This window comes from Lathamus discolor, chromosome 4 (assembly GCF_037157495.1).
Source record: "Lathamus discolor isolate bLatDis1 chromosome 4, bLatDis1.hap1, whole genome shotgun sequence".
Lineage (NCBI taxonomy): Eukaryota > Metazoa > Chordata > Aves > Psittaciformes > Psittacidae > Lathamus > Lathamus discolor.
Genome location: NC_088887.1, coordinates 56482124 through 56509034, shown reverse-complemented (window position 1 = coordinate 56509034; position 26911 = coordinate 56482124). Strand labels below are relative to the sequence as shown.

At 41.0% G+C, this 26911-nt stretch overlaps 1 protein-coding gene across 3 annotated transcripts in view; it reads right to left on the bottom strand.

Moving 5' to 3' along the window:
• DHRSX (dehydrogenase/reductase X-linked) overlaps positions 1–26911 on the bottom strand; it is a 171729-nt gene that overhangs the window by 57679 nt on the left and 87139 nt on the right. For all 3 annotated transcript variants that reach the window (XM_065677527.1, XM_065677529.1, XM_065677530.1), the window contains one exon: positions 1270–1371. In XM_065677527.1, the coding sequence (XP_065533599.1) occupies positions 1270–1371 (102 nt within the window). The remainder of the gene's footprint in view (positions 1–1269; positions 1372–26911) is intronic.

Below are 26911 nucleotides of genomic sequence, written 5' to 3'. Positions count from 1 at the left end.
AGGATGGAGAGCAAGTGATGGAGATACATTTCTTTAAAAGATCACCAGTGACCTGGAAAGCTGCCTGAGTAGACGTGCAAAACTGGAATGATTTTGTAAGCAGGATTAAATATCCATTACCTTTAATTATTGCACAATTAGAATAATAATGATAGGCTATTTTGACTAGTCAAATAAAAAATGAACATTTAATTGAACGTTTCATGAATGTTTCATATCAGGAACTCAAATACTCCTGAATTTTTATTGCAATATTTGCTTGTGTTACTGAGAGCTCTTTAAGGCATCAACGAATTGTAACAAACCCATTTATTTACAGTACGTTTGCCCTCAATAGGACTGAAGGGAGCACAGGAAAACTGAAAATGTTCTTTGGGATGTCTTAATAAAAATATATGTAAATGATTGGGAAAACAAGAACATCAACATGTAAAAGCAGAAAAACTTCTAAAAGAAGCCTAAATTGTTGCTGGCGGGTTTTTCCCCTGATTAAATAGACAGGTGAAAATTCCCTTTTAGGAAAGCACATGCAGAGCATGCATGGTTTTTGGAGGAAAATTATTGTACGGGCTGGTTTCCAAAAATGCTGTGGCTAAAAAACATAATTAGATGGCAAGTATGTGAATAACAAAAGTTAAAATCCCTAACAGTAATGAGATTCATTTGATAATCGCGCGAATGCAAGATAAATGTTGTCCTTTTAATTTGCTCTCTGACCACTGAGGACACAGCTTTATGGACAACTTTCCAGTAGTACCTTGATCTAAGCAGTGACTGCTCTCAGGTCACTGGATAATTTGCTAGACTATATTTCACATGGATTAATCCCCCCAACCCATCTCACCAGGCAGCCACAGTGAAAGCATGTGCTCATACAGGGAAAATATAAGGGGAAAGAAAGTAAATAAAGGTTTAAAGACAGGTTTTCTACATCCATGCAGTACAGCTTTCCCTTCCTTTTTTATATTTATCATGGGTGCTTAGATTCTTGTGCAGTTGCATGATTTTTAATGCTGGAGATCTAAAAAACACAGCAAACGAACAAGACTTGCAATAACGTCACAAGCAGGGGTGGCACTGAAGTGTTTGGTCTGCTCAGTCTCTCCAAAAAATACAATTTAAGTCCTAAAAAAATATCCCTGTTAATGCAGCCATATGTTAACCTGCTGTATGGTTCAGATAATTGATTTGAAATGTGAAGTGATAGATGAGAGCCCCATTTGTCATATCCTCTCCTGCAGACACGTGAAGAAATAAAACAGAACTCACCATTATTCACCAGGACATGGAGTGGACAATTCTTTGCTCTAAACCGCTGCACAAATTGCCGTATAGACTTCATGGAAGCCAAATCACAGTATAAAAACTCCACTGGGAGAGAAAAGGAGACGAACAAAACCAGAGTTAGGTCAGTCACAATGATATAAAACCACAATTACAGACATCAATAAGGGCTTTTATGATAATGTCAACAGGAAAGTAAAGATTTTAAAAATATACCAGGCTTTTCAAAATTATAACTGAAGCTGGTCTCAGAAGGTTCCTTTTTTCTCCTCCCTTTTTTCATTTCTATTTTTAAAGTACGGATTCCTTACAGAGCAAATATGAGGAATGCTGCTGCCAGGAGGTGAAGAAGGGTATCAAACAGAGCAAATATGTCCCAGTCCTACTGAGTTTTCTACTGCTACCATTTAGGAAGAGGGGCTACAGCTCTTCAGTGGCAGCTGGAAATCGAAAGGGGAAAGGAGAAGCCACACCAGGCACCACGTTTCCCTGTGTTCACAATGCCAAATAGGCTATCCTATATTTTTTTGCAGATTATCTCCTGAGTGTCTGTGGTCCAAAGAGTGATGGATCCTGACAGCACGTTATAAAACAACGCTTTTGAGGCAGTAGCAAAAATTAGCAACAGTGTGCCCATGCAGTGACTCATCCAATCACCGATAGCAAACATGGCATTGTAAGTGATGCCGCAGCTCCTGTGGACATCCAGAGACACTTGGTGTCTGGGTCACCTGGCAGCAACAACCAGTCACGTAAAAGCCTTTCAAATGTAGGCAAGAGTCATGACTCCTCTTGGCTCCAGCAATGGCAGTGTGATTTGAGAGGATCACACCTCATATGGATACTGTGGGCAGCATCCTGCTAATGTTGGTCAGGAAGCAGGGTGTCTGCATCTCAAAGTATATTTAACACTGGTATGGTTTTATTTCCAAGAAAATACGTCTCTAACAAACAAAGGCATCCTTTTTCCAAAGCATTAGTCAGCCATTGACCTTCAGTAGAACACTATGAAATTAATTATTATTATTTGTAGCAATAATAATAATTTAAAACCCCTAATAACTTTAAACTCAAGTCTGAAAATTCTCCTTCTCTTGCAGTTGTTCAGCTTTCACCCCTTATTCTCACAGCATAGCTTCATTGGTTGCCTTGCCTTGCATGACAGCCATGACCAGGTTTATGAAGTAGAAACAAGTGTTCCCCCACTCTCCCACCCCCAATAGCAGTAGCTATCCCTACTACACCTTTCCTCTTATTCTTTTGCTTGGGCCATCCGTGCTATTCACCAGACTGTTTCATCCTGTCGCAACCAAGGCTGAAAGCTATAATGCCTCTTTCTAGCATGTCTGTACAATAAGAGTTTAAGAAGGCCTGAAGACACAACAGCAAGATAAATAATAAGGCAATCACAGCTGTTATTCTCCCTTATAGGAGAACAGTTCCTTCTTTAAAGATCCTTCTTTACAGGATGGGGCTTCAATAATCCTTATATATTTTCAACATAGACAGTATTAGTCCAGTACAATTTTCTTAGTGAACTTATAAATTACCCAATGCCCTTTTCTTCATTTTAAACAAAACAAAACACTTAAGATTCCAGTTTTAAGCTAGTGTAAATACATTTCCTCAAAATGGCTGTAAAGTCCTGCCATTTCAGTAACTCTGACTCATGAATAACACTAGACAGTTTTTTGAGCTCCCTGCAGACTTTTAGGAGGTTTGCTATTTTGTTTAATTTCACTGATGTCTTGCATCTGGACGTGGTAAGGAAATGTAAAAGTTATTCCACTTGTAAAAGAAGAGAGTTTTTCAGGTCATCCCTCTTGTGGCCTGGCAGCTACATAAAACCACAAGAGCGGCACTGTAATTGCTCAGATACACAAAACCTGGTTGTACTAACCTATTAGTAACTCATACAACAAGGAATGGAGTAAAGACCTAGGCAAAGTTTTACGCTGACTCTGCTGTTGCTCTGCTTCTCCAGGCAGCTCATCAAGGAAAAAGATTAACGAAAGCATGATCAGCTTCTTAGAAGGCAGCCACTCACACTGCCAATGGAAGAGTCCCTTTCAATACAAAATATTCATCTTGGTACAGAAGGCATTGGACTTTCATTAGCTGCAGTATTTTGTGGCACAGCATAGGGTCCAGCTCTTCAACCACCCATATGGACTGTGGCAATATTATTGACTCTCCTGGATTTTGCTAATGTCTCTATTATGTGCAAGAAAAGCAGGCCCCTGAGAACATTCACTAAGCCAAATTTTAGTATCTATCTCCCCTCATTTGACCTTCAAATTGTTCTTTTCTGCATTGCCAACAACACTGGTTAGATAACCAGTGTGTCAGGTTGAGTGCTTTTCAGCCTCACTGGTGCAATCTCACCCTTCCTAGGAATTAACTTTTTGCTATATCTATCTGATCTCCCTTCCCTTAACTTCACAGTTTTGCAGAACAAATGCTGTCCTTTGTTACGACTATACATTGCCTAGACTAATGGCATACTAGGCCGAGGCTATCATTACTAAGCTTATTTACTTGTTTACTTGGGAAGCATGTCATCATACTGAGTGTTTGTAAAGTACTTGCATCAAAAGATCAGAACATGCTTTGGAAAGGAAAACAAACAAACAAATCAATCCCCCAACATTTCTTTTTGCTCACAGAGCAGAAACATTAATGGCCGGAGTCTTTGCTCATGCTTATTCATGCACAGCAGCTCTTTGACAAGAGGCGGTTTCACTGGCATGAGTGCTGCACCAACCGAGGTGCTGTTCCACTCAAGAAAAAGTGCCAAAACACGTCTCCAAGTTGTATGCTGACTCAGGGGCCAGGCCTTGAACAGAAACCAAGTTTCTTCTTTGTTCAATGGTCCGAGTATTTAGTTGTTTTACTCAGTGTACTGAAGAATTACACAGTTAGAAGCTAAGGACAATGGTTAGTTTCTAGGATATTTTGAAGCATGTAAGCATGCCACGTTTTAAAATGTCATCATTAATAAAGACCAGTGTTTAATATTAAAGTGAGCAAATGGCCAAATCTGAACTTGAACTAACAATGTGACTTGAACCACTTTTCAGAAACAGCAATGGCAAAAGGTTGTCTGTATAGAATAGGTATGATCAAAAAGATGTGCGGTAACAGCAAGCAAACTGAAACATGCCAAAATTAATATTTAGATATGTTACTCATCTTTTTGGTTTGTCTCCCACCAGACTTCAAATTATTCAAGTACCTAATAACTGACAACAGTGATTATTCTGCTTTTGAATTTAATAATAGGTTTCAAAACTAACTGGTTCCTTCGATTTTCTGCTATTAAAAACAAAATTGGTGAGTAGAAGCTACATACAGAATATCTGCAGCTAATGCTACTGAAATACTCTAATTTCTAACTCTATCCCATTTCATCTTTCTTTCTTTTACACTATTCCTTGCTTTCAGGTACTTCTATTCTGACAGACATATCTATATTTCTTTCTTCTACTGGATGTGCCCTTAGTTCTTATCTAAACAATCTGTCCAAAGAAAACAAGTGAATACATAATTCTCAGACACTGGTTGAAATAGTCAATCTTAAAAATATTTGACTATTATTGCAATTTGATGACTAAGCTGCCAGAAATTTATTAGCTAATAAAATATAAAAGGAGGATGATTTATGTGCTCTTGTGAGAACTCACCTGGAGTATTGTGCGCAGTTCTGGTGTCCTCAACATAAAAAGGACATGGAACTGCTGGAACAAGTCCAGAGGAGGGCCACAAGGATGATCAGGGGACTGGAGCACCTCCTGTATGAAGATAGGCTGAGGAAGTTGGGTCTGTTCAGCCTGGAGAAGAGAAGGCTGCGTGGAGACCTCATAGCAGCCTTCCAGTACCTGAAGGGGGCCTATGGGGATGCTGGGGAGGGACTCTTTGTCAGGGACTGCAGTGACAGGACAAGGGGTAACAGGTTAAAACTTAAACAGGGGAAGTTTAGATTGGATATAAGGAAGAAGTTCTTTACTGTGAGGGTGGTGAGGCACTGGAATGGGTTGCCCAGGGGGGTTGTGAGTGCTCCATCCCTGGCGGTGTTCAAGGCCAGGTTGGATGAAGCCTTGTGTGGGATGGTTTAGTGTGAGGTGTCCCTGCTCATGGCAGGGGGGTTGGAACTAGATGATCCTGAGGTCCTTTCCAACCCTAACTATTCTATGATTCTATTCTATGATTCTATTTCCCAAAAGACAGCTAGTTACTTATGCCATTATTCACATATGAATAGATATCTGTATGATGGTGCTACAATTAACTGCTTTGCCTAATTGCTTTCTTTCAAACATGTATGTGCTTGCTGCAGCAGCTTTCCAACAACAGGGAATGATGTTTTCCTGGCTACTCCTCAAGGCGGCTACGCTGGCTGACCACCCATGACACCACTAAACACCATCATTCTTCAGTGCCTGTTCCTGCACTGAGCACCCTAAAGTCAGGTACCTAAAGTCAGAGGACCCAAAGGACAAGCATGCAGTGGCTCCTGGAGAACTATCTGACACCATGAGCCTCACAGGAGCAGGGGAAGGCCCAGTGTTAGGAGAGCCTGACACAGCCCCTGAGTGATCGCACTTCCCTAAATTTACCACTGAGGTCAGCTTCCCCATTTCTGTTCACCTGCTTCTTCACACTATAAGCACACCTTTCTTTTTAACATTTAGAGTTCCCCTCTTTTGCTTTCCATGCCAGCACAGCCACCTCTGGTTGCACATTTCTTCTGTGTCTGTATCAAAGGTCATGAAAACCATGAAATGGGAATTTTGGTCTGCTATAGAAGGAAAATTCAGAAGCAAAAATAATAGATATTGCAGTGAATTATCAGGGAGTGTAACTTGAGATACTTGCTGATCAGCTGAACGCAGGAAAATGCAATGTTTCGGCTCCTGCAAAGACTATGTCACTTAGGTTTGATTTAGAGCAGATTAAGATGGGATGGAGGCCACCTACCAACTACCACTACATTCTGTATTCGGCTTTAACCCATCACCTTGAAGCTACAGCTCCACTTCAGAAGAAATCATAAGTCATAGTCGACTTTCTTTTATTGCTTACACCAAAGCAGTTTTCTCATGCTTTCACTGTCTTTGTGCTAAAAATACAAGCAGGGGATGCTGCAACCCTGCCCAGCACAGCATGGAGCTGAGAACATGGTGGAAAGAGGACTATAGAATGGATTTCTTTGCCTCTTCCTGCTTGCCACCCATCTATTCAGTGTCTGAAGATACCAGTAGGAAGAGTTTTTTATCTAGCAAGGAACAAGGAATGATTCTTAGACAAGATTAATTAAAAAAATGGTCGGCAGTAGTCACATACTCATGCTCAAAAATATGTTGCAAAAAGTCTGCATGTTTTCTGGCTGCCATATCTCTACAGGGGGCACTGAGGAATTTGACCATTCACCTGCTATTCTGCCTCCCTTTTTATCTGCACAGCAGCAAGGAGAATTGCTGCCCTGCTCACGAAAGAACTGAGTATGTTTCTGAGCACCTGAACAGAGCCAGAAATGTTGTTTACCAGAAAGCACACTTTATGAGGCAAATACCTAGCATCTGATACATGCTGCATTGCAGAGCTAGAGAAGCTCTGGCAGCAAGGTAGCGGGTGAAAATGAAATGGAGCAAACCCCAGGAGAGAAAAGCATGAACTGGAAGGAGGAGAAGACATAAAGCAGTACTGACTGGAGACTCCCTCTCCTTTGTTACAGCACTGTCCTTGCTGACACTAATAAGTAGTGACTTTGGCTGGTCCAGTCTTCAGAGACAAGCCTGTCATCTCCCTTCCCCTGTTGTTCTCTCTCCACAAAGTAAGGTGTCCCAGAATCAACTCATCATTGTCAGCATGATTCTGCTCATCTGCTTACACATCTTCCAGCCAAAACAAAAGCTGTTCTCAATAAAAACAGGGCTGTCAAGGGAAGGGAATGAACTTCTGGCCAGCTGGAAATTCTGACCACCTAAGGTCAAAACTGTGGCTGCTATATGACAACACTGTGAGTGGAAAAATGCAAAAGCATTTCTAAGATGCTAATACAAACCTGTGGTTTATCATTCTACCAAATGGGTATGTGTAGAAGCACACAAGCCCCCACCTACAGAATGTAGCTCCCGTTAAGAGAATTTTTCTACACTGCCCAGGACTAACACACAGGCTGTGATGCAAGTTCTGCTCAGACCTGCATGATGACATAACTACGCATGCTATCCAGGACTAGAAAATGCTTACTATAGAAGGACTCACAGGTAAACAAAACCAAACGAAATCCTACAGGTAAATAAGATGGGTACCAGCCAATTGCATATTGAGCACAATGAGAGACAGTCACATAAATGCAGCAAGCACATCTTATTTATGCTGTGCTCCTGCTGTTGTGCACTTGATGACTGCTCTGGGCTCCACATCACAAGCACTTCATAATCTCCCCCATTCTTCATCTGCATCCAAGATTCTCAGAACTAAATAATTAATTGATTAATGCACAGAAAATCCTAGTGTGTGCAACCATAGCTGCAACACTTGTTGGCCCATTAATTCCAGCTGTGGTTATGGTGACAATTTGCAGAGCTTTGGCTGCTAATCCTTCAGACTGTTTTAACTATGTGACTGCAGACTAAAATGCTCACTATTGCCTGTTGGGCATCTCACAAGTTTCTCCCCAGTCTTCTCCTCTTTTCCTTATTAGTATGTATAATTGTGGCACTTTTTTAGATCACTGATCTTTCATAGACTATTAATAGAAATAATAAACCATGGCTAACTCTGCACAGATTTACTGTTCAAGCTGATGCTTGTGATATGCCACTGAAGAAAAAGACAGATGGAACATATCCATCTAGCAAAGTGTGTGAGTGTAGTGCCACGGATCAGAATAGTGAGCATATTTAAAGACATACGGTTTGGGTACAGTCATTAAAAAATACACTCACAACTTGAGTTTGCCTAGTTTGTCTACAGCTTTTCAGCAGGCAGGCAAGAGCACCTAAATTCAGCTGCTGCTTCTCTGAGTCATTCATTCTAGTGCCACTAACTTTAAAGGCAGTCTGAAGAGATTAGCTTTCTGTGCCTATGTTAGGCTTTGTGAACAGACTGTGTCATCCTCCAGCCTATTCAGTGAAGAAAGAGCTCTGCATCAGTGTTCATCATGACATAAACAAAAATCCACACTGGGCAAATATTAGAAATTTGCGCCTTTTTTTTTTCCTTTCTTGGGATGGTTTGAACACTGCTCAAACAGCTATAGTAAAAAAAAAGGCATTTAATGGTGCCATTTCTTAACCATGTATCTTTAACCTACTGGACTAAGAGAAATGGGGGAAAAAAGTCTACAGCTGAGAGCCATTTTCTCTCTCAGAAGTGGAAAAGTAAAATAAAAATTTGCTCTTAGAAACTGAGTAGTCTCTCCTAACTACTTTCGACTTCCACAACAAAAGTGTGGCTTACTCCAGTGATACTTTAACATGTTAAATTCCAGGTAGCTCTTGTGTACTGGTTAATCAAAATGAGCAAAAATCCGAGGTAAGAACAGTGTTTCAGTTCTGTAGCTACCAGCAGCTCCCAGCACTGCCAAAATACCAGCTCATCACAGGAAGCCTCCCAGAACAGCTTCACAGATCATGCCGCCAGAGCACTGGGATGTAACAGTAGTACAAAGAGGAGGCATTCCATGTAAAGTAAAAGAAATGTCCATGCATGACTCTGCAAATTGCACCACCAGGTATTAAATACACTACCATTTAAGCATAATTCCTACAGACAAAGCTTGCTCTGGGTTTTCCAAACATGCTTTGCTGTATAGTATTTGACATTTTCTGTTCAGCACAGACAGGACTTGAAAAGAAATAATCTGCCATCAGCTTGTTAGGAGAGTAACCTCAGGAGGTGGTGGCAGCAGGACACAAGCAGTAGGATCCACAGCCAGCTTTAAGGGTGAGAAAGGTTATCTTAGCTTCCTGTGGGTAAAATTTCCTCTAGATTATTGACTGGGGATGCTTTATTTTTTTAAGAATAGCAAATACAATAACAGATGCATACAGAATGTCCTCATATGCTTGCTGGAAATTAGATTCCATCTCCTCCTCATGAGTTCAGGTAATCATCACCCAGGTTCCTGACTGCAGAGAGACAGTGTCCTCTAATATCCTGCCTTGTTGGTATGGGAAGACTTTGTTTTTACCTCTCTAAACAACGGTTTGGGGAACATCTTCTGTCATTATTTCTCATATGTAAGGGTGTGCCTTCACATAGGTTGAAAGGAAATATGGCTATAGTAAGGGCTATTTAGGGCTCTGTAGAGAAATGGTGGGAAATGACAAGACCACACCAGCTTCACCCTAAGGTTGATATTTGGAAAAAAACCCAAACATGTTGCAGTGGAAATGCTTCTCATATCTCTTTTTGAGGATTAAGGAAGGCAACCTTCATCCCATTCCCAGATAAGTACGTTTTCTTCCCTCCAGGGGGGACCAGAAACAAGAGGACAGGTCCAGGTAAATTTCTTCTGCCTCGTGGGGACAGAAGAGCTCACAGTGAGCATCTGAAGATTCGTTTATGGACAGAAAAGAAAACTGCTTAGAATACCCTCATTATGATTATTACCCTCATTGCAGGTGCAGGAGGCAGAGCTAGATGACCTTTAAAGGTCCCTTCCAACCCAAACTATTCTATGATTCTATTTACTTTTAGATGAATTTTCTTCTTCCTTGCTCGTGAACAGATTTTTATGTAAGTTTCATTGCTATATTCTGTGAATTTCAGATATGTTTCTTTGCTTCTTGGTTGACATTTACTCTTTACAATGGCTTAGCTCTACACTGTGACTTACATCTCATTTAAAAACTCAAAATATAACTCACATATGTGACAAACACATTACCATATTCTCATATCAACACTTTCCATCAGGAATGAAACTTAGGTAAAGAGCTTCTTGAAGGTAATACTGAGTCAAGCTATTAAAGAAGATAAAAGTCAGCAAGGCTTTCACAAGGCAACAAAATGAAAATATACTTCAGAGCAAGCTAGGAGGATGAGTCTTCCTAGAAATGCAGCTGAGTTCTCAACTGATTTAAACTGCTGCAGTTCTCCAATGTATATGGAGCTACCATTTATTTCCAGTTTCTCATCTCTGGACTTGCACATTCCCAACACATCTTGGGTTGCATAGCTTAAAAGTTAAGATATTGAATCACTTGTATAATTTGATGATCCAGGACACACACATGCATATGGAAGAGTACCAGAGGGGATAAGAAAAGGCCCAGTGATCTTTTGTTGGCAGCTTTATCCTTCAGAATATTTTATTAGACATGTCCCCTGACTAAAACATGCACCAGCTCTCATCTTCAGCTGTTCCCCTCTTGAATTGTAGAATTTCTTTTCTATATGAACAGCTTACTGTACAAAAGCAAACATAGTTTATTTATTCAAAACATTTTCTCCAAGCTACTAAATTCAGTTTAGTTTCAAATTAGCTACCTTGCTCATATCTTTACACCCCTAAATCTTGCTTGCCTAAGCCTCCCTAATTTATTTGTTTTTTAACATAAAATTCTACTTTTTTCACTTTATAAAATTAAAAAAGAAAAAAGAAAAAAAGCTCTCACATTTATCCACAGAACAGATTTTTTGGTTTTGGTTGCTACAGTTAAGAACCTCCAAACTCAATTAGCCTGCTTTTCGACTGAAATAGGTCAGAGCTGATAACAGCCCAGTTCCCAGTGGCCCAGAACCTCTTGTCTGGCAGTGCAGGTCTGGCTTTTCCTGTCCTCTCATTGATTTAATTGTCAAGAGATGGGAACTGGCTTGTAACCTTCAGTCTTTAAAAAATTTACCTTTCTATTACTGATTTTTAAAAATAGATTAAGACCTTCTGTGCTATTTTATGGTAAATATCAAAGGTTTCAGTCAAAACCACCATGTCCTAGTCTGTCATGCAGGAACTTCTTTCCATATGCCAGTATCAAATACATACTTGGAGAAAAAAACCCAAACCCAAACCCAACAAAAGTTCCAGTAGGACCATTTCTCAGTACACTGTCTAGATATTTCATACTTGAAATCAACTTTCAATTCATGGCCAGATTTAATACCAGAGAATCATTACATGATGGTGAAACAACTCTCCCATTGGCTACATTTCCAAAAAGAGAATGCATTTTCTGCTTACAGCTGCTTTCCATTTCAAAACCACCAAAATAAAAACCTCCAGTGCAAAGAAGTACATTTGTAATACGCTTTGGTATTGCCATGAAAACAACTCAGCAAATATTCTGCTCCACACCCTCTGAGGTAACACAGAGAGGCTGATAGTGTCTCTACTTTATGCTACTTCCAGGACAAAAACCTTGCAGAGTCAAAGGAAGCAAAACAAAGAAGAAGAAGGGAATAATATTTCCAAGCTCCAGGCAAGAATAACTTTGAGTTGTCCAGAATACAACAACTTTTGCTACAGTCATGAGAACTAACCATAACACATACTTCTGCAAAGACTGCCTTTCTTTTCCCCTGAGGTTTTCTGCTTTTTCACCCTGTGTCAGTCCTAGCACCCATGCAGCAAGTTTGAGCAGCTCTCAGACCCAGCTTCAACTGACTTTTCTCCTCCTTTTCCTCTTTCTTTTTGGAGACAGCCTTCACATCAATCAGTGAGTCACACTCTTTTCCTGTTGCAGCAGAGGCCGCAGAGCTGACGGAGGGGAGGCAGCGGGAGCAGGCAGCTGTGGTGAGCGATGCGAGAGTCTAGGGCTGCCCCTTCCACCAGTTGTACAGCTTTAAGGCTAGGTAGTCATGGCTAACCTGGTTTCTGACAACCTGCCAGAGTGGCTGCAGCTCCCTCACATCCCTGCCCCTCTTCACTCCATCCGCACAGGTCTGCTGGTGCAACTGCCTCTCCTGGCTCATGTCAAGAGATACCTAGGATCTTACATGAGTTACTTGAAGAAACATAAATAACCTTGGGTAGCAATGTCATCGTCTTTTCCCACTCATCCAAGAATCAGGATGCATAGGCTTACTTTGTCCTTTCTTCCAGATCTTACATTAGGCTATTTTGCTTTCATGCTTAAGCAAGCTTAGATCTGTAGAGGGCTTCTAAGATGGGATTCATCTCACCTCTTTCACTAATCTAGTCTGAGATGAATCATGTCCTACAACTGTTTATCCTCTCCAGAGACTGCAAAAGGAGCTTCGGGACACTGACTCAGATTTAAACCTCTGCATTAGAAACCTCAAAAATTAGGTGATTTGAATCCCAGTGTTCAGTTTCAACTGATAACGAACAAATGGAGAATGAGAGAAAAATGAGAGAACTGGGCATGCACGCAAATGACTCAGTGTTATTCACCGTACTTAAGATTTGGGGGAATGAGGAGAGGGGGAAGAAGAGAGTGAGAACCTCCAGAAGGATCTTGCCAAAGGCTCACAGACTCACAAAGGGTAGCACAAACAAAATTCATGCTGGAAAAAGATAAGGAGTCTTGCAGGGAGTGTTTAAATTCTTTTCGTATTGTGAATGTCTCTGAACTAACTGTGACTTCTCAACAGAAAAACTGAGATAGAGTTGCACAATCTAATTGATGCACACATCCTGAGAGTCAAAGAAGGTAAAGATCATTGTAGTGGTTCGGTTTGGTATCGCTATGTCTATACGTGCACATAACTGAGACTGAGCTTAAGCAAACTGCAAGACATTACCATTTCTAAAATAACGACAGTATAGCTACACATCCCAGGTGAGAACTGGCAGCTTTGCTGCTGCCCTATAAATCACACAGGTCTTGCAGCTACTAATCTGGGGCAGAGATCTTACTAGCAAGAAAAGTGATAGGAAAAAGAAGTACAGGTGAATTGAATGCCAACAGAGCCTCTTGATTGCTGCTTCACAGGCTGCCCTGTACACTGGATGCAACCTCCTTTCTCTTTTTACTTCAATACAAATAGGTATTTAATATTATTTCTAGGGATGTATTAACATAAGAAAAGTTTGGGGTTTTTTTCTTTGAGATGGATTCATCTTTAGGAAACTACAGATCTCTCCTCCCCACCCCAATCCTATTTCGTTATTTTGCTCCCTTGCTGGTCCTTCAGAGCTTTTAGCATGATCACTCTAATGTAGTGTCCCTGTTCCATGATGGGGTTTTAAAGCAATTATCTTTCATAGCAGTTCCCTGCTAATGCTGACCTGGAATTTCAGGCAATGTAAGTCAGAGCTGCCGAGCAAGGAGCTGCAGGGTTTTTCTCCTCCATTGCAATATTCGGTGCTTCTGTTATTTTCGTTCATCTTGAAAGCAAACTTATTTTTGGACATATGAGTAATTTTTCCTCTTAGGAATGTGCATCCTGTATATTTTCCACTATTGAATCATGCTGATAAGCATTTTCATTAGACAGCTTGTGGAAAGTCTTCCTTTCATTAGAAAAAATAATGCCAGGGAAGGCCATGTCCAGCTGGAAAGCATATATTCTCATTTGGTAACTAGTTAGGAAAGAAACAGATATTTTTAAATGCATAAACCCTTTCTTTCAAGAAAAAACTTTTTTTTTTTTTCCTAAAGCTACATCTTGGGGAAGGTTCCAGGTGAACAAAAAATAGATATTTGAGCCTTTGTCCTGTTCAAAAATCTGGCTTGTGCATAACACACTTTGCCACCTTTACTCTAGCTCTAGAGACAGAACTACCTGTACAGGTAAGTCTTTGCATTCCCATTCAATATTTGGACTTCATGGAGATACTTTCATCAGCTAAACTAATTTTAAAGAAGTGCTGGTGAGATACTCCTCCATGTCTGAATTTCTCACCTGCAGAAGGGGTGCAAGGTACGGAGCAATGTGTCAGTTGTACTACAATGATGGCAGCTGAGATTGCTGGATTGGTGTAAAGAGATGTGTAGCATTGTTAAATGCATAACAGTGCATGAATCTATTTCCATGTTCATCTGCTCTCTGGTTAGTGGGTTAGAGGTTAGCAGTAGGTAGGAGGGGTTTTTTTTTAGGCAATAGTCACAGCACTGTTTTTTCTTTGGTGCACACCCTTCAGGGACAAGCCTTTTAAGAGGGGGTAGGGAGAAAACAGATTCTTGTTAGTCTGCTTATACCCAAATATAACTCAAGTTATAGGCAAACTGGATTTTCTTCCATTCTCCTACCTAAGAAAAATAAACTCAGAAAGACAAACCTCTCTTAAATTTTTCATCCTCTGCAGGAAATTAATAATGTATGAAATGATTTTTCCGACATGTTCTGATGTATTAGCGGCATTTGGTTCTTGAGGAAACCAGGAATTCTCCTCACCACAGATTAGAGTTTCTAAGATGGTGATAGCTGTGATCCTGACACTATGAAGGAGTAGAGAACTGCAACTGGTGGGACACTGGATCTGAGGACTAACAAAGGTTTTTGATTTCTGCTTAATGCCAAACTAGCATTTTGGGGAAAGATAATCGCCCTCACATAATGGGAAAGAAACCAGACAATAACTTCAATGCAATTGAGCATGCTATTCTAGCAGACTACCTTTAACAGCAGGTCTGGATCTGAATTCTACCTTTTTGAATTGCGGCAGAGCCTCAGATTAGCAGCACTGCTAGATCAAAAGGCTCTGATGCAAAATTTTGGTGCAGCATGCTGCAACATATAAAAACCACACTGCCTGTTTTTAGCAGATTCTCACCCAGTATAGTGCCTCTTTAAGTCTCTGTTTAGGGCTGAGCTCAAGTCACATTTGTAGAGGGCTGAATATGCCCTCTAACACCATGGTGTGCATTGTACAACCCACCCTGGTGGTGGGTAGGGTGGTGGGCGCCCTTCCCTCCTTGCCTTTTTTCCCTCATCTGGGAATGGGCAGTGCAGAAGAGCCAGCACCTGCCTGGAAAAATGTGTCAGCTCTTCCTGGGAGAAAGTGGAGAGCAGGGCTGCAGTGAGACTCAAGCAACTGGGAAAGGGGGGCACATTATTGCTCTCTACAACTACCCAAAAGCAGGATGGAGGTGGCTGGTCTCTTCTCCCAAGTAACAAGTCATAGGACAAGAGGAAACAGCCCCAAGCTGCACGAGGGGAGGTTTAGTTTGGATATTAGGAAGAATTTCTTCACCAAAAGAGTGTTCAGGCATTGGCAAAGGCTGCCCAGGGAAGTGGTAGAAACACCATCCCTGGAAGTGTTCAGAAACAGTGCAGCTAAGGCCCTTAGTGACACGGTTTAGTGGTGGACTTGGCAGCCCTGGGGTAACGGTTGGACTCCATGATCTTAAAGCTCTTTCCCAACTTAGCTGATTCTTTGATTCTATGATTCTATGGCCACTGGCATCCCATGCTGGCACAGGGGCCATGTGCTTCCTCCAGCTATTTCATAGAAGTGACATAGAGCCTCTCAACCACTATTTTTGGGGCCAAAGTAAATTTGGTTAGTTGTGAATAGAATTCTGGAAACCACATTTTTAATGGCCAGGTAGAGTGCTAATGTAAGGGTAAATTATATATTTGGGTTAGCAGCATGGCTGCTTTGTTGTTTGGTTCTTTCAGATTACTTGGATGGCAGCCACCAATGCTCTGTGATTTATCTCTGTTTAATTTTTCCGCTTTTTCAAACCCTTAGCTGTTGGTAATTCAATTTCTGGCAACTGCAGACCTTCAGTCCCTATTATGAGTTATACCCCAAGGCAGACATATTGCCATCTGCACTGTAACAGTGGTGGTAGCTAGTGGATGCAAGGAGGCAAATGTCCAGATGTCACTTGTGCTCTGAAACAGCTTTAATAGACAAATGGTGTTTGGCTTGGAAATACCCTCCAAATATGAGCCTCTCAAAATCATTAGGGTACTCTCCCAAGGGACCTTTCCACCCTGTACTCGACTTCTCATATTTTTTGTCCCAACAGCTCTAATGGATGCAGGAAACTAAGTATTTTAGTTTGCCCAGCCTCCAAAATCATCAAAGGAGGAACTAATCCTCATCCAGTTATCATTCATACACACTCGCTTCACTTCCCTCATCTTCACTTACCCTCTCCTCCCAATCTCCATGCTTTCTAGAAGAAATTTTGCAGGAGGTTTCTGCTTACAGCAAACAATCAACTTCTGCTTCCCTGAGAAATATATTCCATTCTAATTCCAGCAGCTCTCCACAGGCTGCAGGCATAACACAGCAATGCAAGGTGCTGCTGCATGGAAGAGCTGGGAAGCATCATCCCCTCTCCAGCGAGCCTGGAAACAATACAAATCTTGAACTGAATTAAAGAGGGATGGTTATATTTTAGTCAGAAATTACCCCCAAAACTTTCTAAAAAGCTCAACATAGCCTACAGACAGTGAGGTGAAAAGAAAACATGGGAATGGCCAAAGTATGCCCACATTTGTAGCATGGGGCTCTTGCCAAGAGGATGAAGCCTTGACACCATGCTTGGTGTTTCACAGATCAGCACTGGTAAGACCATCTTTCTGACCTCCTGCATGACACAGGACCTTGCCCTGCAGTTACTCATTCCTGATTCAAACATAATTTCTCAATGAGTTACTGTAGAGAGAAGTTAGCAAGAAACAGGGATGCTACTTCTCCACAAGGCTAGTCATCTTGATACGTGGAAAACCTGTGTGGCCACAGTTACATCTTCCTGTCCTCTGGTGACACAGGAGGACGGCGGTGGTTATCTTCTGTGATAACCAAGGGGGTAGAGAGTTGTTCATAACACCACTAGAGAATTTCTTTGTTCCCTTCTTTATCTCCTTGGATAAATATTTAGATTTATAAATGGCAAACTTATTGGTATTTCTTAAGAGAGATCCACTTGATACTATCCAGGCAGAGTTTCATCTCTCTTTACCCAAACAGTTCAGTATATCTGTCATAACCTACCTTCAAAGTTTCTGGAATTCACAGTGAAAAAGTTCTAGTTGGCTCCTTTTTGACAGGCATAGGTATCTATAATACACATCCAAACAGACTGCATGGCTGACTTTCCACAGTATTCAGCCTTTATTTCTGTTTTAAAATACCTTCCCAAACAGGATGAGGAGAAGCAGAAGGACTTCAGGCTCCTAACACTCATCCTCTATTAAACTGTTCTGAATGTCATGAGGTAAATTGATAGTGAATATTTCCTGTCCCTATTTTGGAAACAACTGAATTCTTGTTCTCTGAAAACATCTTTTTGCTGTTGGCTCAACTAAGTCAACGAGGAAGAAAGGGAAGCCCAAGCCAGAGAGAACAGAGAATAATTTAAGACATTTGGGCAACCTGGAATGTAATCTTGCTGGAGGGCAATATGCACTTTCCACGTAATTTTGTTTTTGTGGAATAAAGGACTTGCTACAGCTTGGCAATGCTTTTTAGGAGATTTAAATTTCTAGTAGAAAACAAACGCTTTAAGATGCTTGACTTGCATTGTTCCAAATTACTACGTTCTTTAGCTCTAATCAACCCGGTTTTGATCATTGCTCTTTTAAGATGTATTTTCTCAACATAAGCAGACGCTACATTGTCTTTGCACAAACTGTGACTCACAGCTATGATTTTACACTACTTTAATGTATGACTGTTTTCAAAACTCTCTCAAAATAAAGCCTGTGTGTGCAAATAGTACATCAGCAAAGATTTTCTTCCCCAGAGTTACCAACACTGACACCTATTTTATTACTGGCAACTGTGTGCGATATCCACCCAATAACATTTTTACCTCAGTTGGAGTGAACAGAAACCATTAGAAGTCAAAGACTGTGCAATCAAGGTGTAAATGACTGCTGATGACATTTTAAAAGTTACAGGTTATGTTTCACCCATGAAGCTGAGTAAAAGACATTTGTACTCCATGTTCAGAGCAGGGAGTCTTTCCATGCTCTTCCAGATTGACAGTTTGCTCACAAAGACAGCAGCTTCTTATTCCCCTTTGCCCTTGGTTTCCTGACTACCATGCTTTGCACCTGAAGGGAATCTACTCTTAGGAAGGGCCAGCTTATGCTGCTCCTTTTTTTCCTTGGAGGAGGATCATGGTGCGTTTTCTGTAATACTTAGGACCCTGAAGCAGAATCCAGCACTACATCTTTTCTCCTTTGTGCCAATTCTCTGTTTCCCTCTACTGCAGTTGCATTCTTGTATTCTTTTAGTCCCTTTTAAAATCTGGTTTTGCTCAGGTAAAGGAGGGCATAAATTACACATCCCTCCTTCCAACTGACCTCTGTCTTCTGGAGCTTTTCACTGAAAGAAAGATGAAGAAGATGTACTTACAAAATAGTGGGAGCAATTCTTCTAGTGGCCGGGAATACACACCATAAGAAGAATATGTGTTGTGCATTAATTTCTAGTAGAAACATCTAATCTGTCACTTGAAACTATAAGTTTTGGTTTTAATTACATGAGGGGAAATGAGACCAAGATATTAGTTGGGAAGTAACGAAGCTGATGATTGACACAGGAGAGAAACTTACAGCTGGTACTAACTGAATTCAAAGAACATATCTTCTGTGCTCTCTCAGAGGTTATCTGAATACTTCTGTTATACTGTGGTCAGCTTGTGATAAAGCCACCCAGCAGTAACAGCCAGACTTGGAATCCAAGGATGTTTAGAGATACTCTTTGTAAAAGAAAAAGAAAACCAGTACAAGTGGTATTAATTCTGCAATGCACCTTGGGTAAAAAGCTAAGGTCCTCTGCAAAAGAACACACAAGGTGGAAGAAAGAAACTTTAATCTGGAATGAAAAGCCAATGGCTTAATATAACGTTCTAACATTGGAGCTCCAAAATCAAATGCAGATCAAACACAGTGCCTGGTTTAGTGGAACCTTAGAAGTACACTGGAACATACATGGATATTCTGACCTAATTCCCTTAGGACACAAATAATTAAGGTTTTAAAATGTACTTTTCTCATCATCACTCAACTTCTTCTACAAACACCATGAAAAGCTCTAATATAGTCTAAGTGACCAAAACTTTTAAGTTTCACATTTTGAGTAGATCTTGCTCCATTCAAACACTCAGAAAGAAAAACAGGCTGCAGAGCCTTATAAGACACAATTCTAGAAAAGCTGCTTGTCATGAAAAACCCTGATCTAAGTATGCATGTGAGTCAAAAAAGATTAGCATGCAACAAGACATATATTTAAAACACCATAAGATTAGAAGAGCCATAGAAAAAGGTGTGATTGTTTTCTACAAATAGTGAGATTCCCGTAGGCCCTTACTGCAGTTTCATTTTAGTGTGATCCCTTTGAAGCAAAAGGATGAGCTATCATGTGTGAGAACATCAAAGCAGACAAATAACAACACATTAGTGTAGCAAGTGCTATGGTTTTCAGTTATCTGTTCACAGCTCTGCATTTCTGTGAGGCAACGAGGAGAGCATACCAATGTGTACAGGGATGGTCTGACAGATAGGAACACTTGGTCCATGATGATAAATGGCAAGACTAACAGATTCACAACAAAGTGTGGAACTGAAAAATATCTAATTCAGAGTTCATATCACATTACCTGATCCACTTGAAAAGAATGCAGTGGGAAAAGTCATTATGAATTTTGGAAAAGCATTAAAAATTCATCACACCATGCAGAAGACGTCTCTGTAACCTATAAGTTATTTCCTGGCCACTTACCAAATTTATTCTAGCAGTCTCTGTCCTCAATCCATTAAAATGTAGGATTAGCTGGGGAAAGTATTCAGTGCTTTACAAGTGTTTCAGAGCTGCTTGAACTAAAGCTTTCAAATAGTTTTGTAAGCAAAATTGCCAGAGTTTACGGGTAAAATACAGCAAAATAATTATATACATCTGTAATTAATTCTTTCTCTATTGAAATTCAAAAATTGATCTGTGACAAATAATTATCATGAACTTTTAAAAGTGAAAATACAATGGAAATTTTCTAAATTAATTTAATGGTTGACTTACTTCAATTAGTGGTAAATTATTTATTGAAAGTTCTTTAATCACCTTCTATTTACATAAAGAAGCCCCAGTCTTGGTTGAGCTATAGAAATCACTTCAATAATAAACAACAGAAGTTGTTATCTAATCCTTATGGTTTTGCCTGGGTTTGTGGAAAAGAGGGCAAAAGAGCTTGAAGACCCTCATTTTTACTTTACTGCATAGGGTTATGTACAAACAACCTATTTGCAGTTAAAGTTAAGAAGCATGGAGTGATGGTTGATATTCAAGGATCACCTGCTACAAGCTCAGGAGTGCTGCATACCAACTAGAAGGAAGTGTGGCAGAAGGGCCAGGAGACCTCCTTGGATGGATAAGGAGCTGCTGAGGAAAATTCAAAGGAAAAAAGAGGCTTATAAAAAGTGGAAGCAAGGACAGGTGGCCTTGGTAGAGTACAGGGATGTTGTCCGGGAAGCTAGGGACCAGGTTAGGAAGGCTAAGGCCCAGTTAGAATTAAACCTAGCCAGGGATGTTAAGGATAACAGGAAGGGATTCTACAGGTACGTAGCAAACAAAAAACAGACTAGGGACAAAATAGGCCCCCTGAGGAAGCTTTCGGGAGAACTGGCTACACAGGATTTGGAGAAGGCTGAGGTTCTGAATGACTTCTTTGCCTCAGTCTTCACTGGCAAAGGCTCTGACTGCACCACCCAGGTCTTAGAAGGTAGACGCAGGGACTGTGAGAATGAAGACCTTGGGCCCACTGTAGGAGAGGATCTGGTTCGAGACCATCTTCAAAATCTGAATGCGCACAAGTCCATGGGACCTGATGGAATCCATCCGCGGGTCCTGAAGGAGCTGGTGAATGAAGTTGCTAAGCCACTGGCCGTCGTATTTGAAAAATCATGGCAGTCAGGTGAAGCTCCCGATGACTGGAAAAAGGGAAATATAACCCCCATTTTCAAGAAGGGGAAAATGGATGACCCGGGGAATTACAGACCAGTCAGTCTCACCTCTGTGCCTGGCAAAATCTTGGAGCACATTCTCATGGAAGGCATGCTAAGGCACATGAAAAACAACAAGGTGCTTGGTGACAGCCAGCATGGCTTCACTAAGGGGAAATCCTGCCTGACCAATTTGGTGGCCTTCTATGATGGGGCTACAGAACTGATGGACAGGGGTACAGCAGTTGATGTCATCTACCTGGACTTGTGCAAAGCATTCAACACTGTCCCACACGACATCCTTCTCTCTAAATTGCAGAGACATCAACTTGATGGATGGACCACTCGGTGGATAAAGAACTGGCTGGATGGCCGCACACACAAAGAGTTGTGGTCAATGGCTCGATGTCCGGCTGGAGACCGGTAACGAGTGGTGTCCCTCAGGGATCGGTGTTGGGTCCGGTCTTGTTTAACATCTTCATCGCTGACATGGACAGTGGGATTGAGTGTGCCCTCAGCAAGTTTGCCGATGACACCAAGCTGTGTGGTCCGGTTGATACGCTGGAGGGAAGGGATGCCATCCAGTGGGACCTTGACACGCTTGTGAGGTGGGCTGATGCCAACCTCATGAAGTTCAACCATGACAAGTGCAAGGTCCTACACCTGGGTTGGAGCAATCCCAGGCACAGCTACAGATTGGGCAAAGAAGAGATTCAGAGAGGCCCTGCGGAGAAGGACTTGGGGGTGCTGGTCAATGAGAAAATGAACATGAGCCGACTTCAGTGTGCGCTCGCAGCCCAGAAAGCCAACCGTATCCTGGGCTGCATCAAGAGGAGCGTGACCAGCAGGTCGAAGGAGGTGATCCTGCCCCTCTCCTCTGCTCTTGTGAGACCTCACCTGGAGCATTGTGTGCAGTTCTGGTGTCCTCAACATAAAAAGGACATGGAACTGCTGGAACAAGTCCAGAGGAGGGCCACGAGGATGATCAGGGGACTGGAGCACCTCCCATATGAAGACAGGCTGAGGAAGTTGGGGCTGTTCAGCCTGGAGAAGAGAAGGCTGCGTGGAGACCTCATAGCAGCCTTCCAGTACCTGAAGGGGGCCTATGGGGATGCTGGGGAGGGACTCTTCATCAGGGACTGTAGTGACAGGACAAGGGGTAATGGGTTAAAACTTAAACAGGGGAAGTTTAGATTGGATATAAGGAGGAAATTCTTTCCTGTTAGGGTGGTGAGGCAGTGGAATGGGTTGCCCAGGGAGGTTGTGAGTGCTCCATCCCTGGCGGTGTTCAAGGCCAGGTTGGACGAAGCCTTGGGTGGGATGGTTTAGTGTGAGGTGTCCCTGCCCATGGCAGGGGGGTTGGAAATAGATGATCTTGAGGTCCTTTCCAACCCTAACTATTCTATGATTCTATGATTCTATGATTCTATGATTCTATGATTCTATGATCAGGCTTTGACAATTCATAGCTATATCCACATGCACTATGTAATATCCCTTCATAAACTCATTAGCTGCTATGTGAAATATGTCTTTTCTCTGGTAATTATGAGAAGCCTTGTCAATAATCTCACTTGTCCAGCTGCTGGGAAACTAACTTCTAATCAAAACCTATTTATGGCTAGTTTATAACTCACTGCTTTTTGAAATTGTCTTTTACTGTAAATTTATTTGTACTTTCTTTATTATTTGCTCCATTCACATATCCACAAGCAGCAAGAGTATCCTCTGCCATATTTAATTATTTTTTGACAAAACCAGGCAAGATCATTTAGCCTCTTTTTGTTAAAGCAGACTCTTTGTTTACCTCAGAAAGCTTTCTCTAATTCAGTTTGTGACCACTTTATTGAACATGCAGAGCAGGACAGTACTCTGTATTTTAGATGGAATTCAAGATAAATTGTAACTTATATTTCCTAATATCCTAACCACCAAATACATCTTAGGATCATTTATCTTTTTCACAGACATATGAAAGCCTAAGCTGCTATGGCAGTGGCTTATCTTTGTCACCTTTAGCCATCCTAATAACAGTGAATCCACTGATGTCCTCCTTTTCCTCAGTTATTTTTAACAGATGAACTTTGAGTTTATAACTGAAAACTTATTTTATGTTATGGCTCAGGGAAGCCTTTTTAAACCAGAGAGACAGACAAAAAAGGATCTCAGTATTAACAATTTGCAGCTTATTAGCACAGCATACTTCTGCTGAATTCCACTGCACCACACAGAGCTTCATTTGAAATTATTAAAATTTAATATCAAGACGTTCAACTGAGCCACGCTGGAAAATCTGCCATTAAAATTCTTTTAAGTCTCATCACACAAATCCAGGGAAAAAAATCAGCTATGGCAGGCTTAGAAAAGTTCACATTTAAATAATGCTCTTTGTCCTCCATACAGGGCATATAGAGAAAGTCAGTACCAAACATCACAGTGACTTTTTTAACATGCTTACCCCTTCTTCTTTGGGGGAATATAGGAAGCAAAAGGGGAGGGCAGAAAAAAGGGCAGCATTCTGAGGTAATGGTTGCTGATCTTACCAAATGGAAAAAAAACAAAATTAAAACCAAGAAAAAACACAACAGACAAAACACATCAAGAATGCAAACAAAAATGAAGACAGCTTTGACAACATAAGATATGCTACAGTAATGCAATTCTACAACAGCACCCGTTACTTGGACTTGAATTAGTTGGAAGAAGATACATTAGACAAAAAACTTTTGGAGAACTTTTCCTGAAAATGCTTCAGCGGCCATAAGGAACTATTGGAAACAACAACCACACAGAGGGGTGGGGTTGGGGTTTGTGTTTTTTTCTTTTGGCCTGGATTTGTACTTTTTTCTTTTGGCCTGGATTTGTATGTCATAGAGGTTTCCTTCTTCATCTGTTTGGTTGTTGTTTTGTATGTTTGGTGGTGGGGTTTTTTCTTCTTTTTTCTTTTAAATGCTAATAAATGATTTTAAAACTTCTTTCAAGTTTTGTTATGTAAACACTACAGAGCTCTCAAAGGGCTGTGCCTCTTGCATTTTACTTGAATTCTATTTATGGGAATCAAAGTGCCCTAGATGCACTGTCCCAGCCACAGCTGTCTCACTGCAGGGCTGTACCAGCTCTGGCCTAGCTAAGTTCCTGACAGCTGGCTCTGTCCTGGAACTACGTAGCCATGAGAATAAACTTCACTCTCCTGACTGCAAACCTCTTTAATATTTGATATTATTCCTGCATTCCTTTTTGGCAAACCATATTAACACAAGCTTATATCAAATTTCTACTTTTTTTTTTTGGTACTTTGTTATTATTGTACATTGTCCTACCAATATGTATGTCCTACCACAGTTTCCATTTATATCTTTTTATAGTGTCTCATCACATCCTTCTCTACCACTCTCATTTACAATGTGAATTGGCAGTTCAAAGCTTCTCTGTTATTATTCCTTCATATTTTGCACCTGCCACTGAAATATTTTTTTTCCCCAGCGCTCAGTTCCTGCACTGGTGCTCTGTGCAAGAGATTGATTGGTCTTACCTGTGGTGGGTAATTGATGGCTGATGACTGACAGCTACATCTGCACCAACAACTTGCTAGCTTGTGTCCTACTTCCTCCAGCTACCTGTGGGACCAGATGACCCTCTTTTGGACCCAGTCTCTGTCCTATTATTTAAACACACATAGAATGGTTTGGGCTGGAAAGGGAACTTAGAAGATCATCTAGATCCAACATTTTAGTATACATTCCTTCTCCAGTGTGTGCCAGACCTGGGGGATCTCACAGCAGTCGGTGGAACATTAAGGAGGTCCTCTGCATCCCATCAGACCTGTCAGGATAGACAAGCTTGTTCTAACCCTCCGTCCTGAAAGCTTATGGATCCAATCCTGATATCTTACAGGACTCACTATACACCAGCACTGCCACTTGTAAACGTATTCTTACTCTGGTACAATGCGTATGAATTTGAAAATACATGGCATGTTTAGATGAGCAGCAAGTAGGCTGTGTGTGCTTTTTGTTTTCTGTTTTTCCCTTAATGAAATTACATTATGTTGGAAAGCATTTTAATGAAATGCATACAGGAAGCAAGCAGAAGTTGCTTGAAAATTAGTTAATTATACATTAACTGCAAGTCTTGTATATAAATGGTCTGAACACACTACTTAACATGTTTATCATCAGAACCTTAATGATAAAACCAAACCAAAATGCTTTTGGTCCTTCTTACAGTTGTATAAAAGTATGAACTGATTGGCTTATTAATAGGTATAAGTCAGTGGGGTATTAGCATTAGATAGCTTTTGTCTCCCACTCTGCTTCGTTTGGAGTACATTCCCAATGCACACAGTGCTGGCCTAACTCTATTTGTACAGAAATGAACAGATATTTTACAGGATAGAATGCAAAGATATGGACAGGATAAGAAAAATGGCAAGGAAATCTGGAAGAGACCCTACTTTGTTCTCTAAAGAGAAGTCGAAATACCCGATTTCCCACCAGGCACTTTGTTTTCCTGGTGGTCAGAAGAAGACTGTAGGTTCTTTCAAAGGAAGTTCTGGAAGGTGACCTTCCTTCACTGACTGTATCAGAAATACGGGAATCTGAATATTTACCTAGATGGTAGAACATAAAGAAAATGAACACATTTCTATTCCTTCTTTTTTTGACCATAACTTCTAGAAGTTATGTAGAATTTGTGAGTACCACGATTAAAACCAGTTACCCAGTTTTACATTTGTCAGAGGTATCTTGAAGAGTGATAGCTATTGATGTTACTGCTTTCTGCAAAAGTGGCTGTCCAGATATAATGAAAATTATCCATGAGAGACTGCATGCTTTGTGGCTGTCATTCTACTTCTACTATGATGCTGAAAACTTAAACTGATTTACCTGCTCATCCATCCCAGGTTTTGTTCTTTTCCTAAAAACTCGCTGACCCATCTACCTATTTTCTTACTCTCATCATAAGAGTTCTCTCAGAGACTGAGTAAGCTCATTAGTTTATATTTCAGAACTAGAACCCCTCTTTCAGAAACATAGGCTATTTTGATCTAAGCCTAGACAAGACAAAAAATCGATTTGTTCTGTAAATTTTTATTCTATTTATTCTGTTTAATGTCTTATCACCTTAGTTATAAAAGCTGGTTTCTCATTTGACTTTGCCTGCCTTTAACTGAGGGACATAGGTGAGATAATACCCTCCCCACCTCAGGTTTTCAAATCTAATTATAATATTCACAGGATACCACACGTCATACAACCACGTTACAACAATTAGAATTGTTGTATTAGGACGTGTTAGTTTTCAGCTCTCCCTAAACATGTTTGAGTACTTGTACAGTTCTGGTGTACTCAACAAAAAAGGACATGAAACTGTTGGAACAAGTCCAGAGAAGGGCCTCGAGGATGATCAGGGGACTGGAGCACCTCTCGTATGAAGACAGGCTGAGAAAGTTGAGGCTGCTCAGCCTGGAGAAGAGAAGGCTGCGTGGAGACCTCATAGCAGCCTTCCAGTATCTGAAGGGGGCCTATAGGGATGCTGGGGAGGGACTCTTCATTAGGGACTGCAGCGATAGCACAAGGAGCAATGGGTTCAAATTTAAACAGGGGAAGTTTAGAGTGGATATAAGGAAGAAATTCTTTCCTGTTAGGGTGGTGAGGCACTGGAATGGGTTGCCCAGGGAAGTTGTGAATGCTCCTTTCCTGGTGGTGTTCAAGGCCAGGTTGGACAGAGCCTTGTGTGGGATGGTTTAGTGTGAGGTGTCCCTACCCATGGCAGGGGAGTTGGAACTAGGTGATCTTGAGGTCCTTTC